This window comes from Tachyglossus aculeatus, chromosome X2, assembly GCF_015852505.1.
Source record: "Tachyglossus aculeatus isolate mTacAcu1 chromosome X2, mTacAcu1.pri, whole genome shotgun sequence".
NCBI classification, from domain to species: domain Eukaryota; kingdom Metazoa; phylum Chordata; class Mammalia; order Monotremata; family Tachyglossidae; genus Tachyglossus; species Tachyglossus aculeatus.
The window spans coordinates 20,267,917-20,286,658 of record NC_052100.1 but is presented as its reverse complement, the minus strand read 5'-3'; the positions used below and the strand labels follow the sequence as shown (position 1 = coordinate 20,286,658).

The window sequence follows — 18,742 nt, the reverse complement described above, 5'->3', positions numbered from 1 at the left end:
AGCCCACAGTTTCCATCCTCCAAAACTTACCTCCTTCTCAACTCTCCTGCCTCCAACCCCCTGGGGCTCCCGCCCTTCCTCCTCTCGGGGACTCCTTCCCCTTTCATATCCGGCAGACCATTGCCCTTGCTATCTTCAGCCCTTCTGAAATTACATCTCCTCCAGGAAGCCTTCACCGAATAACCTCCTCTCCCTCACAATATGCCCCCCTGCCACTGACCCCCAACTCTAAAGATCCACCAACTACTCTTCTCCCCATCTTCAAAAATCCATCTAAAAGCCCCACTTCCTCCAGGAAGTGGGCTTTCCCCAAGTCATGTCCTGTCAACTATCATCTCAGCACTTCTGCACCCACAACTTCTCCGTGCTCCTTCATACATAATAGATTTACATATGCTTGTATTTGTAACTTATGTTGTGTCTGTCTCCCCTGCTACACTATAAGCTATTTGAAGGTAAGGATCTTATATTGTAACAACTGTATTCTTCCCAGAGCTTAATATATTGCTTTGCATGCAGTAGGTACTTAGATACTATTGACCGATCACTAAATGACTGACTTCCTTTAGAGTGAGGTTGTTCATCATCTATGTAAAAGTTTTTAAGATTCTTTCAGAAAAGCACATAAATGTTACTTGGGACAACCCAATGAAATTTCACACCACATAACTTCATTTTTTGAATTTGGAGTCCATAATATAGTTTGGATTAGTTGAAAACTATAGATTTCACATCATGTAGTACTGAGAATAATCTTTCGACAAAACTATAGAGCCAAATTTAAACCCAGATTAGAGAAAATACTAAGGAATAACTAACTTCAAGCCAGCTATATGACAAAATGCATGAATAAGAGGGTAAAACATGAGCGAGTGATTTTTTTAGTGTTATAATATAGTGCTCTGCACACAGTGAACACTCAAATATGATTGAATGAATGAATAATATTCACTTCAGGAGGAAAAAATGGTTTATTCAATACGATCTACACTATGTGTGCCAAAAAGACTGCAGGCTACTTCGCTCGGCAGTACAAAGGAAAAAATGAACAATGAAGACCATTCTCATTTCACATAACAATTTTTTCCAGAACAGCCATGCAAAAAAATCCTCCAAGCTGCGTAACGCGTTTGTTTTTGAAACAGTAAAACATGCTCACATTTCAATAATTTTATAGGAAGCACTTCCGCTGTTCCTAGTCAATAAAGGAAGTGGCTCAATGAGTTCTACTAGATATGTTAGAATAGTGCAGTTTTACATTCAATTTCATTTCAATCTGAAGTTTTTTTTAACAAGTAACAAAACACACTACTAACTAGGAAAGTTAACTTTGTTTAATTGTGCGAATCAAGAGTTCCCTCTTGAGAAAGCTGAGCTGTCTAATGGGACAAAGAGGGTCTTTGACTTCCAAGGAGGACATCAATCTTAGCTCGCCTCAGAATGAGGTTCAGAGCTAAAATTTCAAGAATGCATTATTAATGCTTCTCCAAACAAGTCAAGATTTCTCATCCAATTCCCTGCTGCCGTACTGTTTTCCTTGTCAATGTTCTTAACTATAAAGGCTGAAGTAATAGCATGCATTCTTTTGAGCTGTTACATACTAGGTGCTACTGCTGCTTCTATTTTACCTGAGTATTGGGACATTTTTTAAATCTTCAGCAAGAAGTATACATAACAAGAAAAACGAGAAAGGCAGCAGGGTTTAACCTCAGCAACCCTTTTGAGTGATATCCAATCCTGATGATTTTGTGATCTCCAGGGTTGTGAATACCTGTTAAAAAAAACCAAGAAATACGTTTGTCATGTTATGATCCAATAATTGCTTCATTTGTTTCTTTTTCTTGAAAAAATGTCAAGTTAAATTTATACCTACATAATTGGAAAACACGTTAGAATCTTAGTACAATAAACTGTATGGCTTGTTTTGAATCAGAATCAATCAAATCCTAACTGCATCAATATAATTATCAAAATTCCCAGCACATGCTAATCCCCAGGGTGAGAGCAACAGAGTGTGAGCCAAACCCAGGAAGCTTCAGAGCTTCAAAAGCGATAAAAGGGGTTGGGGAAATAGAACCAGATGAGGGTTGCACATATTCCTTGAGGGTATGACTTACCCTTCTGACCACTCTGAATGGCCCACAGGAATCTAGTATTTTCTGCACGAAAATATGCTCAATAAATACTGATGATGATGATACAAATTATCTTAGGCCAGCCTTTGACAGTCCTCATAGCTTCTTCACTCCCCACCATCTACTCTCGCTGGTTGCCTCGTCCACTGGCCATGGCCACTACAACTTCCCAACCCTCACTCCTGGAATAGCCCCCACCATTAGCCCAGTGGAAAGAGCACGGCTCTGGGAACTCCGGGAATCAGTTTTGCCTGTAGGTGGCTGGCATGGAGAGAGCCTGCATATGCCCTTCACAATGCGCTGCACCCCAGCCCACCTACTCTGGGCCCTGGAGGGAACATGGCTGACAGGGTCAAGGTCAAGGGAATGAGATGGTGATGATGCTCAAGCAACCAGAACCAATTTGGCTGCTCTGGTTCTCAGTCCTGAAGGCTTGGGGCCGAGGCTCTCCCATCATTCCTGAGGGGAGACTGCATCCCCATCACCCAGACTCTGGTTACTGTGCCTCTATCCTTCGAATCCAGTAAACTCATTTGCCACTATCACTGTATCTGAACTTGTGCAGGTGGTTCTTGGGCCCTTTACTGCTCTCCCCCTGCCCACCATAAAGTTTCAGGGCACACTCAGACATCACCCTCACTCATCTTGCTTCAAGGAAATAAGTAAGTTCTATGCCCCCAACCTCCACAGCTTGCCGTTGGCTCTCAAAATCTGCCAGTGACACCTGAGGGTTTACGAAAACAAAAACCCAAAAACAAAAACATGTTTTACCCTGCAATGGCACCTGAGCCATTTCTCAGAGAAAGACTTTGGCTTTTTTAGGGAAATGCCTGCTGCTGCTTTTTTACATGGAAAATTCTAACATGAGAAGGACAAGCTTTGGGGCTCAATACAGCTCACTGGTTCCTCAGAGGGGTGTATAGTTGTGGTTTATCCTGGTATTTCAATTGCCTAAGCAATGTACTGCAAGAAGCATATGCCAGACACTGTTGCCAAGTTTAAGGATAAATTTACCTGTACACCCCTTCAGACTGTAAGCTCTTTAGTAATAGTAATAATTGTGGTATTTGTTAAGCACTTACTATGTGCCAGGCACTGTACTAAGCACTGGGGTGGAGACAAGCAAATTCCCATGTGGGGCTCACAGTCTCCATCCCCTTTTTACAGATGAGATAACTGAAGCCCAGAGAAGCAAAGTGACTTGCCCAAGGTCACACAGTAGACAAGTGGTGGGGGCCGGGATTAGAACCCACGACCTTCTGACTCCCAGGCTCGTGCTCTATCCACTATGCCATGCTGCTTCTCTGCCTGTAAGAAGGGGAATGCTGCAACCAAGTCTGTACCCTCCCAAGCACTTAGTACAATGGTCTTCACACATTATAAGGATATGCACCATCCTTACATCGATTCCACAGATCTAACTCGGTTTAGAAAGGCTTCAGTTAGTTCATCTTGAAGGTGAACGCTCCAAAGGAACCCATTTCCTCTCTTCTGGGTGTAGTAAGCGAATATTTGCACACAGTCAGCACTCAATAAAATATGACTGATTGATTTGAAACCTGGTTGAAAATTTTCGGCTAGAGGATCAGTGTGAACAGCAAGAGGCTGGCCTTTTCCTTTATTTTGTTCTGGCCAGGCAAAGAAAGGCTACATTGACACCTGCAGGTCACCCGAGAAAGTGATGTAAGACGGATGGCGAGTTTCATCAGCCAAGCCAGCCCTGAACTGAGACCGCTCATTCTTATCAGATTCCCGGGATTTGGGGCTTCCAGAGGGGAAATGGAAGTGGCTTCTGCTACAGCCTCGTGTCTGGGTCACGTCAGAACTTTCCACCCATTTTCCTGCCAATTCACCACACCAAGTTCTTCTCCTCCTTTGGAATTTTATTTTAAACTCTCTTTCTCTATGAAGTTTTTATTTGGTTTTACCAAAATAATCTGCTCAAGCAGTTCATAAAAACAAAACTATATTTAGGCCCCAACACTGCTGTTTCTTTAAAGATTTTCTTATATAAGTGTCTTCATTCTAGCTCCAGCCAAGTCCTCAGTATTTCCCAACGTATTATTCTTTAGCAACTTCTCTGGACCAACTACTTATAATGTGAGCCTTTAGGGCCGGGGACCATGTCTAATTTCCACCTGTGTATTTTTTTCCCCAGTAGGAGTTTAGTAAGTACCGTTATTACTATTATCAATTGGGTTTCCTCCCATCCCCATCCTTTCAACACAGAAGGGACTTCCCATTATGTTCCCAATGCAGAAGGTGAGCTTTTAAACTGTTTCCACAGCTCCATAAAACCTTCCCCACCTGGTTTTGGTCACTCTGGTTACCTCACAGCAAATACACACACATATCCCACTGAAACCTAACATATCCAAAACAGAACTCCTTACCTTCCCACCCAAACCCTGCCCTGTCTTTCCCACCACTATCTGCCTTGTCTCACAGGCATGTAACCTTGGCATTATCCTCAATTCATTTCTCACATCAATCAACAGTATTTACTGAATGTTTAACTATTTGCAGAACACTGTACTAAGCACTTGGGAGAGTACAATACCATAGAGTTAGCAGACACCCTCCCTGCCCAAAACAGAGTCAACCCGCATAGTTAACGGTCCTGTCCTTTTCCTCCCCATCCCAACTGGTACCACGCTGATTCAAGCACTTATATTCCATCCTGACTACTGCATCAGCTTCCTTGCTGGCCTCCCTGCCTCCTGTCTCACCACTCCAGTCCATACTTCACTCTGCTGCCCGGATCATTTTTCTAAAATAAAAAACATTTAGTTCATGTCTCTCCACTTCTCAGAAACTTCCAGTGGTTGCCCATCCACCTTCACATCAAACAGAAACTCCTCTCCGCCGGCTTTAAAGCACTACTTTGCCCCCTCCTATCTTACCTCACTGATTTCCTACAACCCAGCCCACATCCTTCACTCCTCTAATGCCAACCTACTAACTGCACCTTGATCTCATCTACCCTGCCGCTGACCCCTTCCACATCCTCCCTCTGGCCCAGAACTTTCCTCGCTTCATATACAACAAACCACTACTCTCCCCACCTTTTTAAAGCCTTTATGAAAATCATTATCTCCTCCAAGAGGCCTTCCCCATTTAAGCCCTCATTTCCTCTACTCCCTCTCCCTTCTGCGTCACCCATATGCTTGGATCTGTATCCATTAAAGCACTTGCTTTCACCACCACCCCTCAGCCCCATGGCACTTATGTACATATCTATAATTTATTTTAATGTCTGTCTCCCCCTCTAGACTGTACGTTCCTGGTGGGCAGGGAACATGTCTACCAACTCTGTTGTACTATACCCTCCCAATCAATCAATGGTATCTACTGAGCCCTTACTATGTGCAGAGCACTGTTCTAAGTGCTTAGGAGAATACAACAGAATTAGCAGACAAGTTCCCTGCCCATAATGAGCCTCAATCTAGAAAATTGACAGTGCAGTCTAGAGTCCCAAATGCTTAGTACAGTGCTCTGCACCCTGGAAGTGCTCAGATACCACTGATTGATTATACAAACATATAGTGTTCCTCAGCAACCTGGTTACATCATAGGGTATGTTTTCCCTTAGACTTTCAATTTACGAGTTAGAATATACTCCAGAATCAACCCTGACACAACACAGTTCATATGGATAAAAACTAAGTCCTGCCCTCCCCAACATCCCCTTTTATACTTGAAAGCAATTTTCTTTTTTTTTTCCTTTCCCCCACAAATTCAGCTGCCCCGACTCATCTATCTGCCCTAGCCAGACCCACAGGAAAGGGGAGAGGATTGACATGGGGAGGCCCTACCAGGCTTCCATCACCCAGCCTCCTGGGTTTATTTCTGTGCCTTTTGCCAGTGTGGATAGGCAAGTCTGAAAGGTGGTGAAGGGGAATGAAAGGTGGGTGGGCGGGAAGCACCTATCTCTATGGTGAAAATTAAAGTTTAAAAAAAGGGAAAAACAGTGTAGGGAAATGAAGGGAGTATTCAGGGGGAGGGAAAGTGGCAGGAGAGCTGCTGAGAAAGGGTATTTTCGGTACCATCGATGGATGTGATATCAGGGCCAGGTGTACAGACGATTGTTGCCAAATAGGAGAGGTCATAACCCCGGAGTGGTAGTAATTCGAGATGTGCTTGTATATCTCTCTGTAAATTATGTTTTTGCCACTTGTGTTTTATATTTTATGTTTGCATTTTGGGGTATGTGGGTTGTCCTATCTCTTCCATTCAAATGTAAAAGCCTCGAGGGAAGTCCAGGCCCTGTTCTTCCTTTGTCACTCTCAGAACAGAATTTTGCCAAACAGAATGTTAACTACATCCAGCACCTCATACCAGGTAGCCTAACTGGCATCCTGAAACCGAATGAGCTGATTAGCTTTTTCTCTATACCTCAAGAGACTTACTAACAGACGCTGTTTGGGTTAATATTTTAAGTCAAATGATTTTGTATTTACTTTCTATTCAGGTCTGTGACTCTCCTGCCTTCTCTCTAAACTACTTAATTTATTAATTGCCAATTGGATTTCAAAATATTTTCCCCCAAAGATCTCTGATTAAAACCTAATCAAACTAAAATCCAAAGTCCAGAAAAGTTATTCAAGATAGATCAACTAATGTACTTGGGGGTTGCCACCCTAACCCTCAAACATCTTTGGGACCGGCATGAATACGAGTCATCAGACACCACCTTTTAATTGGTTAAATGTGAGCTCTCCCCACTGGTGTAGCTTTTAGTCGCTATCCCTAACCGTGTGTATCCATCACCTCCCACACTCCCCTGCTTACTACTGCTCATCCTACAAACTAGCTTCATCTCTACACCTTCCCTTCCCTTAATCACCATGGCACCAACAGCTCCTTCCAGCCAGGGCAGAAGCACCTGGTCAGACTTGGAGTTCTCTGCTAAGAGCTGATAAAGCACATATTTTACTGCAGATTAAGAAATTTGACCAGCAATTAGTGTAGCAATTTTTCAAGTCTTGCTTGGAATGGGTCAAAGATCTGGTCTGTTTCTCTTACCTCACCACATGTTGGATGGATACCAATAGTGTCATCGAGCAACTGTTTGGTGAGACCACATTTCATCGCAGCAGCAAAGCCTTGGGTAACTTCACCCGCATTGGGTCCAAGAACATGAAATCCTATCACCCGATCCTTTTTACAGATAATAAAAAAAAGAAACAAAAAACAGAGTTCAGATGACTGATTGAATATAGTAAGAATGTCTGCAGTGTATGGGTCAAGTTTATATTTATTACAGTACTAATAATCTTACTTTGGAATTTAGAAAAATCATGAAATTTGAGATGCCGTAAATCAGTTAAAACAGGCAGTAAACGCACATTGAGTAAATGTGTACCCAGATTGCTAAAAATAAAATGCAAGAAAGAATTCATCACAATGGCATAAAATTTAGAATTATCAAATTTAGAATTATCCTCAAAGTCTAGAAAATAGAAGCAAAATCTGGCAGCCAATCTCAGTGATTGTGTTCATCATTCAAAGTTACTGAAAATGAGGATGTGTTACAGGACAAGGAGAGCCTTGTTCTTTAATTAACTAAGCAGAGTTTAAACCACTGGTCTCCATTAGGACCACATCCAGGTGCGTGAAATAGGAGAGGCTTACAAGAACTTGCACACTGCTTGTATATACACCTACACCTAGCATTCTAGTCTCAGAAAATTTTGCCATGAAAATTGCCCTCAAGGAGCTCACAGTGTAGTGGGGGACACAGACACTAAAATAATTAACAGGTAGGAGGAACTAACAGAGGATATAAGATATGCGCATAAGGGCCTCAGGGGGTTAAAAATACTTAAGTAGCCCAGGAGGACTTTAGTGGCTGTTGGGAGATATAAGGTGGGGAAATGGGAAATTAATTGGGGAAGGCCTCCTAGAGGTAAGAGCTGATTTCAGAAAGGCTTTGAAGATAGGGAGGGCTGCAGTCTGTCCAATTATAAAAGGGAAGGACGGAAGCAAGGCTGGCTGAGGGAGAATAATGGGCAAGCATTGGTTGGAGGTTTTTGAGGAGTGGGGAGGCATACGCAGTACACCATTTAAGAAAAATGACCAAGCTGCCGAGTCAAGCTCTCCAAGCTCGGAGAGGAAAGAGACTGGATGTGAGAGAGGTGTGTGAGGAAGCTGATGATGAGTCAAGTTGGGATAATGATGATGAAAATAATAATAAGAAGAATAGCCTTCTATCTTGAAACCATGTTCAGTCTTCTTAGAAACAAACAATAAACAAACAAACTTGAGTTTTCTAAGCTGGCAACAAACCTTCATAACCTTACTTCCATAACAGTGAGTTTGAGCATCTTAGAAATGACAACTCTACTGTCAAGAAAAAAAAAATAGTAGTTCAGATTGAAGATGGCAATCACAGGGCATTATGAAACCTCAGGTCTAATTTGTTACTCAACCTGTTGGACATTCACCTTAATTGGATGACGAACATTGATTTAATGAAGCATCGCCACAGATCAGAAATGATTTCTACTTTTGTACCAAAAAACTCATCTGCAAGCCAACCGCTCATGTTATATACAATACTCATTTCTAAAACAACATTCGCATTGCACAAATGAAAGCTATGTTTTAATGGTTACAATGTGTTACCTTTCGATTACAATACGTACATTATCAAGTTTATTGCAAATTATCTTTGCGTAGCAAGTATTATTGTCTCTTTCAGCTACCGTCCACTCGAGCGGCCAGAACAATGTGTGATATATCTGGAAGAAGTGAATGGAGATTATGAAAACAGAAAGAGAGATGAATGTATTAACAGTTATTCTCTTTTGGCTTAAACTTCACTCTATGATCCAACTTTTCAGTCTATGGTCAAGTACACTAATATGCTCACTTCTGAATTTACAATTCCTTTGTTGGGGACTGTCTGTACTGATGAACCAAGGTAAAAAATATGCCAGGGCAGAGCTGCTTTCCTTTCTGACAGTATGCTAACTTCAACGATTACCCCGGCCCTTGCCAGGGACCCCTCCTCTCAAAATGGGGACACACTCAACCCTCAAGATGATAATCAGCTGCCAGAGCGAGTTGTTTCTACCTCATTTATTATGTTGGGTTTCCTTGTCTCACTTCCTTGCGATCTTCTATTCCTAAAGCAGGAAGTGGTGCTGTGGGACAGGGAGGTGACAGTGGCTGTGGTGGCAGCAGAAGGGGAGGGTGCGGCATTGGGTTTGCACTCCTTTCAATTAGATGCCTGTGGCAAGTGCCTCGGGCACCACATTCTTATCCTACTCCTGCAACCAATTATTTACCAGCCCAATAATTCCAGGTCCATGCTGTCCCCCATCTTTCCTCCGGAATTACTATGGGATCCTTCTTAATCTTTGGTCACACCAAACCTCGTTGCCTACCAAGCCTCATAATGACAATGTTAGAATACTGGAAGTAGGAGGAATAGGCAAAAAGAATATGAAAAAACATTTGCTACCTTTACACACACACACAAAAAAAAAACAAAAAACACACACAAACCTCACTACTAACATATTTCTTTCCCATCCCATGTTCCACTATTAAAAATTGTGGATCAAAATATGTTGGAGGTGTGTCTTAGAAAGTCATTGTTTCTTTCACTAATTCTCAGATTACGAGTGCCAACGTCTTGGGGGTGATGACCCCCTACAACTTTCTGAGATGGACTCACTCACTCCAGATCTCTGAGGCCTGAGAGCTTCCGGGTTGGGCTGAAAATCCCCAAGGTACTGGTTTTTTGGCCAGATAGTTCTCTGAAACCTATCCTCTTCCAGTTTCCATCCCCTTTATACAAATGCCCTTTACTTCTACAGCAAGTCAGGCATGGGTTTATAAAATACAAGGTACATCTTGCTTGCAATGCTGAACAAAAATCAAAACTTTACCTCTAGATTATCTTTTCTGTGTTGTTCAATGGCTCTTTCTTCAGACATTCCACAGCAACCATACTCCAAAGGAGTAAACACTGTAGTTGGAACATTGTTATAATCACACTAAAAAAAAAAGGAGACACACGGCGTTTAAGGCCTCTAGCAGTGAAAGCTCTGGGTAGATGGACTTCAGAAAAATTAAATTCAAGTTTAATAAAGCTAAATTTATAAATTCTATTTGGGAGAATTTGTAATAGTGCTGATACCTGCACCTGAAGATCTTGGCTTTTTCTTCTCTGTGCCTATTCATGGCTTTCCTTTGCTCTGTTCTCTTCCTCCTTACCTTTTCTCAGCAAATGCTCAGGGCCCCCTCCTCACACCCTCTCAGCTGCTTTGCAAGCTCTTCCTTCATGCCTGTTCTGTGCTGTCCGGGGGTCTTTTCTCACACTCTGCTCTCAAATAGGCCCTTAACAACCTTCTCGTGCCTTGCTACCCTTCCCAGTTCCTGACATTTGGCCTTTCCCCATCCCCCTCACACACTAACTGGTGGGACCAAGGCCATGCTTGTTATTAAGATAATTACATTTTCCAAACCTATCCTGCAGTTAGAATACCCTCTTCCCATCAAGAAGGTCATTTCAAACTTGCAGCCAATTATTAAAGGGAGAAATGCCGATAAATAAAAATAACATTTTGGGCTTAAGTAATTAGTCCAGTTTTTCTCACAACTGAGCTTACCTTTTCAGAATATCCTCCAAAAAGCCTTCGAGCTAGTAGCTTGCCTGCCTGTATGGCAACTGGAGTGAGCTCTAGTTTACCCTCCAAAATATCCCCAATAGCATAAACATAAGGGACATTGGTTTGCTCTTCATCACTTACTGGAATTTTCCCATTCCTATTTGAAAAGAGAAGCATGACTGATCTCACATCAACTGAATAAGAACCAAGACATGTGGCTCTTTCCAAGCAACTCAGGCTCTCTTCCCTCACAGGCACACCATCATCTAAGTTCATTCTAAGTATTAAGATAAACATTAACCAGTAGGGAAATACAACTTTCAAAGCCCCGGAAATGGTTTCCTTCAGCTCCTTGCACCTGATGCTTCCTGGCATTTGCCCGGCTCTTTTCCCTATGAAGTCGAAGCTGGGGTGCCAGCTTTTCATCCCCAGTGCAGGGACAAACATGGGGTAGGGCATTGGAAAAGAAACATACCCACATGGGGGTAGAGGGGCTGGATGGCGAAAGGGAGGCGGCTAGCAGGCATACACACAGGGTGGAAGAGGGAGAAATGCAGACACACAAAGGGCTTGGAGGACACGCATGGAAAATGGTAAGTGCTTGGCTGGGAGTCTGTCCCTGGCTCACAGCCAGGGATGGGAGAGCCATGGCCAGGAGTCCCTGTGGGACCCCAGCTTCTGGCAAGCCCACTTCTTACTGAGAAAAGTGAGGTGGGGGCAAACCCAAAAGCTTCATCCCCATGGATCCAAGTCACGGACTTGGCAGGGGGCAATGGCCCCTCAACGCTGCCCTTGAGTGACAGTGGTTAAGGATTTCAATAAACACAATCAAGGGGAGGCAGTTCCCTCAATGTAGGGATGAGTTATGTGACCAGTCTCAAGGCATCCAGGGCCAGTCTCTGAAGCCCCAGAAATGATCATAATATATACACAAACAACTGCTGGGCACGACTGAGGAAGAGTGGGAAGTGTCCATTTTTGATACACAGCTATTCCCTTGCCAGTCATTATCATATTATTATTATGGAACACTATGTGCTAAGTGCTATGGAACACACCGTGTTAAGTGCTGGTGGGAATACAAGTTCATCAGATCAGGCAGTTCCTGTTCCCCAATGGGACTTACAATTTAAGAGGTAGCATGAGCAGGTATCATCCTCAAATTCCAGATAAGGAAACTGAGGCACAGAAAGGTTAAGGGACTTGTCTGAGGTCACACAGCAGATCAGCAGAGGTGCTGGGACTAGAAACCAGATCATTTGACTCCCAGTCCCATGCACTTTCCCCTATGTAACTCTGCCATTTCTCTGCTGAAAGTTTGAAAATGACCTTGGCTGGCAAAACCTCAGCTGCTACCAAAGGCTTGTCAAAGAGAGTGACTTTGGGACCCTTCACCTTCCATCACTTCAGGTGAAATTTAAAGTTTATGGAAGACACTCCCAGCCCATTTCAGGCAGGCTGCTTATGAACCACACTCAATGACAGAGAAAACACAATGCAATTCTAGATATGGTTGGTCTGAAAGGACAGGTGATGTTATCTCCAGCTAAAGAAAATCAGGGGAAGCCAAAACGGGGTGCAGAAAATGGAGTGTGGATACTTAAAAAGCCACAGCTCGGAAAGCCTTGGTTGGCAAGGGAAACTTGTATGTATCAAAACGGACATATTCCCCCTGCTGGTTCTCATGCATGCCTACCAGTTGTCTGTTTAGAGCCATGTCTCAAGATATTCTTTCCTGCTGCAGCCTCAAAGCCTTGGCAGAGAAGACCTGGCTATTTGTAGCCTTGCACAGCTCTGAGCAACAGCTAATGGGTACACTGTGCACACCTGACAACTGTCTGGAAGTGCCAGTTCCTTCACTTCCAAGGCAGCAAGGACTGGCCCCAGAATTTCCCTGCAGGTTCATGGATGGTCACAATCACTCACCTGCCCAGCAAGATACTCACCAAGCAGCAAAGGTCCTATTTTTCAGCACCTGTGGCAAGTAGGCAAATGCCCATTTCAATGACAGAATGATCATGTACGACTACAGAATACCAGTTCATTCCGTCAATCAATGACGGAATGAAGACAATTAGGTGTGTTAGAAATAAACTTAAAACATTCAAGGTAATTTAATGATCTAATGGTTAAACAAGTATTTCCAAGTAGTTAAAATGGGCTCTATGTCAATAGAATTTCAATGATCCCACATACTTACTTTTCATTTACTTTGACACCAATCTTCTCCAAGCCAATTTTCTTTGTACAAGCATCTCGACCAACTGCTATTAAAATCTACACGTGGGAGAGATATTAATAAGATCTGCTGCTCAAAAACCAAATACTTTCAAAAAACTATTCCCTTTAGTACTTAAAAAAAATATTCACAATAGCCTATAAGCCAAATTTCCCAAAAGGGGGCAAGACGATCAGGATTAATAATTCATATCTGCCTGCTGATAAAAGTACATCAAGAAGAAAGCACCTAATGATCGTGCATGGGATGAATATTGCCAAAACACATAACAGGCATCCAAATATGAAAAATACTGTATTGTTCATTCATTCATTCATTCAATCGCATTTATTGAGCGCTTACTGTGTGCGGAGCACTGTACTAAGCGCTTGGGAAGTACAAGTCGGCAACGTATAGGGACAGTCCCTACCCAACAACGGGCTCACAGGCTAGAAGGGGGAGACAGACAACAAAACACTTACGAGAGCGCTCAGTAAATAGGACAATTTGACGGATTTATGAAAGCGTTCAGTAAATAGGCTGATTTTAGGGATTTACGAGACCGCTCAGTAAGTGGGCTGATTTTAAAAAGTTACGAAAGTGCTCAGTCATTACGGTTTTAGGGATTTACGAGCGCTCAGTAAACAGGAGGATTTGACAGATTTCCGAAAGCGGTCAGTAAACAGGAGGATCGTATGGATTTAGGCGCGGTCAGTAAATAGGTGACTTTACAGATTTACGAAAGCTCTCAGGAAATAGGCTGAGTTTAAGGAGTTCAGTCATGACTATTTCTCAGCGCTTACAACAATGCTCAGCACCTAGTAAGCGTTTAACAGATACCACCATATATTGTTCCCAAACCCAGCTGACCTAGGAGTGCCACTTTTCATTTTGAACATAGAGGCAAATTTGGGAGAACTTTCATGAGATGAGGAAAGAGAAAATGGAGGTGGGAAATAGAGGGTTTAGAGATAAGAGAAAGGTGGCAGGGGGCAGTGGGGAAGAGGGAAAGAACAAAGGCAATGGGGCAGGGGGTGGGGGAGGAGCTCTGGAGAGGAAAGGAAAAAGGTACTTTCTGCTGCTGTGCTATCGCTGCCATCACCGGCTGAATAGAAGTGGCTATAGCACTTAGTCTAGGACTGGCCAGTTGCCACTTGGAGGGTAGTGAAGACCATCCCCATGAGGTAAAAAAGCCACCAGAGGAGGACCAGAACCCCAACGCCTACCTCACCCCTGGAGCATCTCCCAGATTGTCCCAGGGGAACTGGGGAATAGATGGGCCTATGACTCATAGCAACTGGGCCCTGTGCGGAGAAAACAAGAGTCTCTAGCCTGGACCCAGAGGCTCTGACCTGGAGGGGAATCACCACACTATGTAGGCATAGGACCAGAACTGGAGCCTTCCTGGCTCCATTTTTGCCCCTTTCTGGCTCCACAGGCTGCCCAATTTGAAAAACCGTGGGGCGGGGGTGGGGGTGGGGGGTGCTGCTAATGGTTTCGCCCCCTTAGTCCAAATCCCAAAGGGACAATTGCCCCACTCATGCCCATAGAGATGACAGTCTTGAACTGACTTTGAATTTAAAATGAGCCTCTAAAACCTGCTGCTTAAAGAATAAAAAAATAATTTCATTTAGCTGTGTACACTCTGCTTTTGCTCCCTCTTGGATCTTCAGCCTTAGCTGTGTAGGTGCTGCTACTCTGACCATATAGATTCCCTTCAAAAACTGGTTCACCACTGTCTTTCCTATAAGCATTAATCTACCTATTTAAGGCCCTCTCCACTCATCAAAATAAATATAAAAGTCATAGGATAGCAACAACAAGAATGACACAGTAGAGCATGAATGCTAGGAACACTGGGCATATAACTTGGAAATCAATCTGTATGAAACCAGCCTTGCATATTAGGTTCAAAACCAGCCTGCAAAATATTAACCAAGCCACAAAACTTTCACTAGCCCTCTCTTCTCTTATTACCGACAGAGTGACAATGCATAGAATGGCAATAGTAATGATAATAATGGCACTTATTAAGCACTTACTATGTGCCAGGCACTGTACTAAGCGCTGCGATCGATACAAGTAAATCAGGTTGGACACAGCCCCTGTCCCACATGAGGCTCACAGTCTTAATCCCCATTTGTCAGATGAGGTAACACGGAGAGAAGTGAAGTGACTTGTCCAAGTTCACAGAGCAGACAAGTGGTAGAGCCGGAAATAGAACCCGGGTCCTTCTGACTCCAGGTCCATGCTCTACGCACTAGGCCACGCTGTTTCTCTTGAAAATAGCTTGAAAAACAGTCTTGATTCTCGCCACCCGAATTTTGACTGAAATGCTTACTTCACCAAAATTCTTTAGACCAAGCCTAATTTCTTTCAGACCCATGGGCCTCTGGGCTTGTTATATTTACATGGCTCTATTATGATCAGCAGATCTGGGCTATGGAAGCTACTGAGCAGTTTTGGCTGCCCTGGAAAGTTCAGCAAAATCCTGAGACTACTTCATGACAACCCAGCTGGCCAAAGGTGGCCAGTGTTTGAGTCACTGCCATTGCCAAGCAGGGATGCACACTGGGGCCCGATCCTATTCAACTTGTTTTATGTAGCCAGGCTGGAAGATGCAATGAGAGACCTGGATGCAAATATTAGAATATGCTTTCGCACCTCCGGCCTTGACAGACTTTGAGCATTAACCCAGTGCTATCCTAGAGACAGTCATTCAAGAATTACTGTAGGCAGATGACTGCGCTCTAGAGACCTAAACCCACGAGGAAATGCAAAGGACTGTAGACAGTCTCGCTTAATCAGCCAGGCACTACAGGCTGATGATGTCTGAAAAAAAATTGAGGTGATGTATCAGCCTGCTCCAGGGTAGCAATAATTACAGCCAAAAATTCAGATTGGAAAAATACAGCTAAAAGCTGTCACAGTATTCCGTTAGCCGGACAGCACAAAGTAATGGCAGACAAGGAGATGGAGAACTGAGTCAAGAAGGTCATCAGCACATCATTTTTTTTTAATGGCATTTGTTAAAGCTTACTATGTACCAGACACTGATAGATACAAGATAAACAGATAGGACATAGTACCTGTCCCACATGGGGCTCACAAATCTTAATCCCCATTTTACAGATGAGGTAACTGAGGCCTAGAAGTGAAGTGACTTATCCAAGGTCACAAAGTGGGCAAGTGGCAGAGCCGGAATTAGAACCCAAGTCCTTCTGGGTTCTGGGTTCTCCCAGGCCCGTGCTCTATCCACTAGACCACACTGCTTCTCTAGTCTCGTTTGGCAGAGTACGGCGGCAGCGTGGTATCAGGCTTGAGATCAAACTAAAAAGTTTCACAGAGCTAAAGAGTTATCCAACCTTCTCTAAGGCCACATGACCTGGACCACACTAAAGCATCACATCCAGCTCCTTGAGCAATTCCATCAACATCAATTAAGGACCAGACTCACCATCAAATGGCAAAATAAGATCATAAACAATGAAGTTCTGGAAAATAGTCTCCTAGCAGTGAAGCCACGCTCACTTTAGCACAGCTAAGTTGGGTGGGATATGTGAGAATGAGTGAACAGCTGCTGCAGGGAGAGCTGAAAATGGAAAGTTGAAAGCAAGAAAAGCAGACAAAGCATTTTAAAGACAGTACAGCAAAGCCTCAGACAAGGTTGCATATCCCAGCTGAAAACTGGGAATCAATTGCTGAGGTTAGACCAGCATGGCACACTGTTATCAAGGAAGGAGTGGCTCTCTGAGCAAAACAAGAAGGCAAAAGAGAAAACTGTGCCAAGGGCTACAAGCACTCAACACAAAGACTACGTCTAAAATGTGCACTCCTACGTAAACTTTACCGTCGGTAACATTTTCTTCAAAGGTGAAGGACATATGAAAACTTACTGTGTTAAATTCCTCTTCAATAATAGATTCTCCTTCAGTAGATCTGGCAATCATTTTTAATTTTCCAGGTGTTCCTTTCTCCAGCTGTTCAATCTAAAGGAATTAATGACGATATGGTAATACAGACACCTGCTTACCTTCGCTAATGCAAAGTAGCGGTGAGGCAGACAGTGCACCTATATGATTTACTTACACACTTATTTCTCTCCTGATTTGGATGTAAGGTGATAGGCGCAGGGTGGGGGAGAGGAGGCAATTTTGGGAGAAGACGCAATTTTGGGAGAAGAGCAGGAAATGTTAAGGTTACAGTGAGGGAAAGACAGAGAAAAATTATGCTCAACTGAAATACCAAAAGAGCACAAATCTCTGTGTTTGTGTCCTTTATAAGCCCAAGACCACAGACCTATTTCTGTCATCACAAACTGAATGGAAATGGTTTGATCTGTCTGCAATTTTAACAGTAACGGTTTCTGACTTTGAACATCTATTTTCTGTACTTGGTGCTTTTTGATTATTAAGAATGGAATTTGTCAATTTGCGTGAAGACACAAACTCCTTGTGTAGAGTTTATATTCCATCTTTTGTTAAAACATAGGATGTGTGAGGCCTCGGGACCCCACTAAACAGCTGGTGGGAGACAAGGACCAACGGATAATCCACATGTAAATAGTCGAAAATTAAACTACAGGAGAGTAGTGATTTTTTGATGAGGGAGAACAATTTGTAAACTATTTCCAAATTAAAAGTTTACAAAGTAAACCCAGCACAAAATGTTCCAGTGACCCTTCTTTCCTCCCAAAGATCCTTTGATTGCAGACTTTATTCTTGTTACCAACTACCTGCTTTTCCTAAACTGCTGAGCTTTTGTGACAGTGTGGAAAGGAATACACATTGAAAAGGAGGCAAAAAAAAGACAATTCTCTTAAGAGCTTACCAAAACAGGCACAAATTTCCTGATGAATTTAACGCCATGCAGTTCCATGTAGGCACCTACTTTCTCTGCCATTTCTTGATCAAAGCCACGGAGAAGGATGGAGCGTACCATAACTGTGACATCTAAACCAATGCCAGCAAGAAATCCTGCACATTCCAGAGCAACATATGAGGCGCCCACAACTAGTGTCTTGCCAGGGCAATAAGGTAGAGAGAAGAGGTCATCACTAGAAGGGGCAGGGAGAGGGAAAAAGAAAAATAATGCAATACATACTCTAAGTTAATGTTCACAACCATCTGGTTTTGTAGGTTTCCCCATTTGTCTCAATATACAAAGATTGTAAACAAAAAAGGATTAAGATTTGATCTTACCTAGTAATACAGTATTCCTTATCTCCTGGAATCCCTAAATATCGAGGCCTTTCACCTGTTGCTACGACAAATTTTGATGCAGTATGAAAGGTTTCCTGCCCTTTCCTATTGGTTGCCTGGAAAACAGAAAGACAAACTTACAGGGATTCAACTAGTAATGAAAAACAAATCATGCTTGCCTCCTGTCACAAAACCCTTCAGCCAACAACAAAAAAACCACACCAACTTCACAAATATACAAACAAGTTTCGAAACAATATTAAGCACAGTATGACAAACAGCTATCAGGAGAGAGTAGTTAATACTGAAATAATCTGAATACTAAGATTGATTAGGTTAACCGTCTCTCTGTGTTTCCATTTTCTCACCTGTGAAATGGAGGTGGGACAGGCTGGCCCATTTAACCCAGGCCTCCTTTACTACAATGGGCATAGAATTCTTAAGACGGGTTTTGCCATTTTTACTATCATTATTATTATGGTATTTGTTAAGCACTTACTATGTGCCACACACTGTTCTAAGTGGCAGGACAGATAAAGTTAATCAGGTCAGACACAGTCCCTATCC

At 42.9% G+C, this 18,742-nt stretch overlaps 1 protein-coding gene across 1 annotated transcript in view; it reads right to left on the bottom strand.

Annotated features, from left to right (window-relative positions):
- Positions 1-952: 952 nt before the first annotated feature.
- The window catches only part of TXNRD3 (thioredoxin reductase 3), a 44,430-nt gene continuing 26,640 nt past the window's right edge, over positions 953-18,742 (bottom strand). The window contains exons 8-16 of the mRNA XM_038770734.1: positions 18,176-18,291; positions 17,805-18,030; positions 16,871-16,963; positions 12,957-13,033; positions 10,757-10,913; positions 10,034-10,141; positions 8,783-8,878; positions 7,161-7,295; positions 953-1,771 (exon numbers count right to left, since the gene is read on the bottom strand). Of these exons, the coding sequence (XP_038626662.1) occupies positions 1,709-1,771; positions 7,161-7,295; positions 8,783-8,878; positions 10,034-10,141; positions 10,757-10,913; positions 12,957-13,033; positions 16,871-16,963; positions 17,805-18,030; positions 18,176-18,291 (1,071 nt within the window). The 3' untranslated portion in view covers positions 953-1,708. The remainder of the gene's footprint in view (positions 1,772-7,160; positions 7,296-8,782; positions 8,879-10,033; positions 10,142-10,756; positions 10,914-12,956; positions 13,034-16,870; positions 16,964-17,804; positions 18,031-18,175; positions 18,292-18,742) is intronic.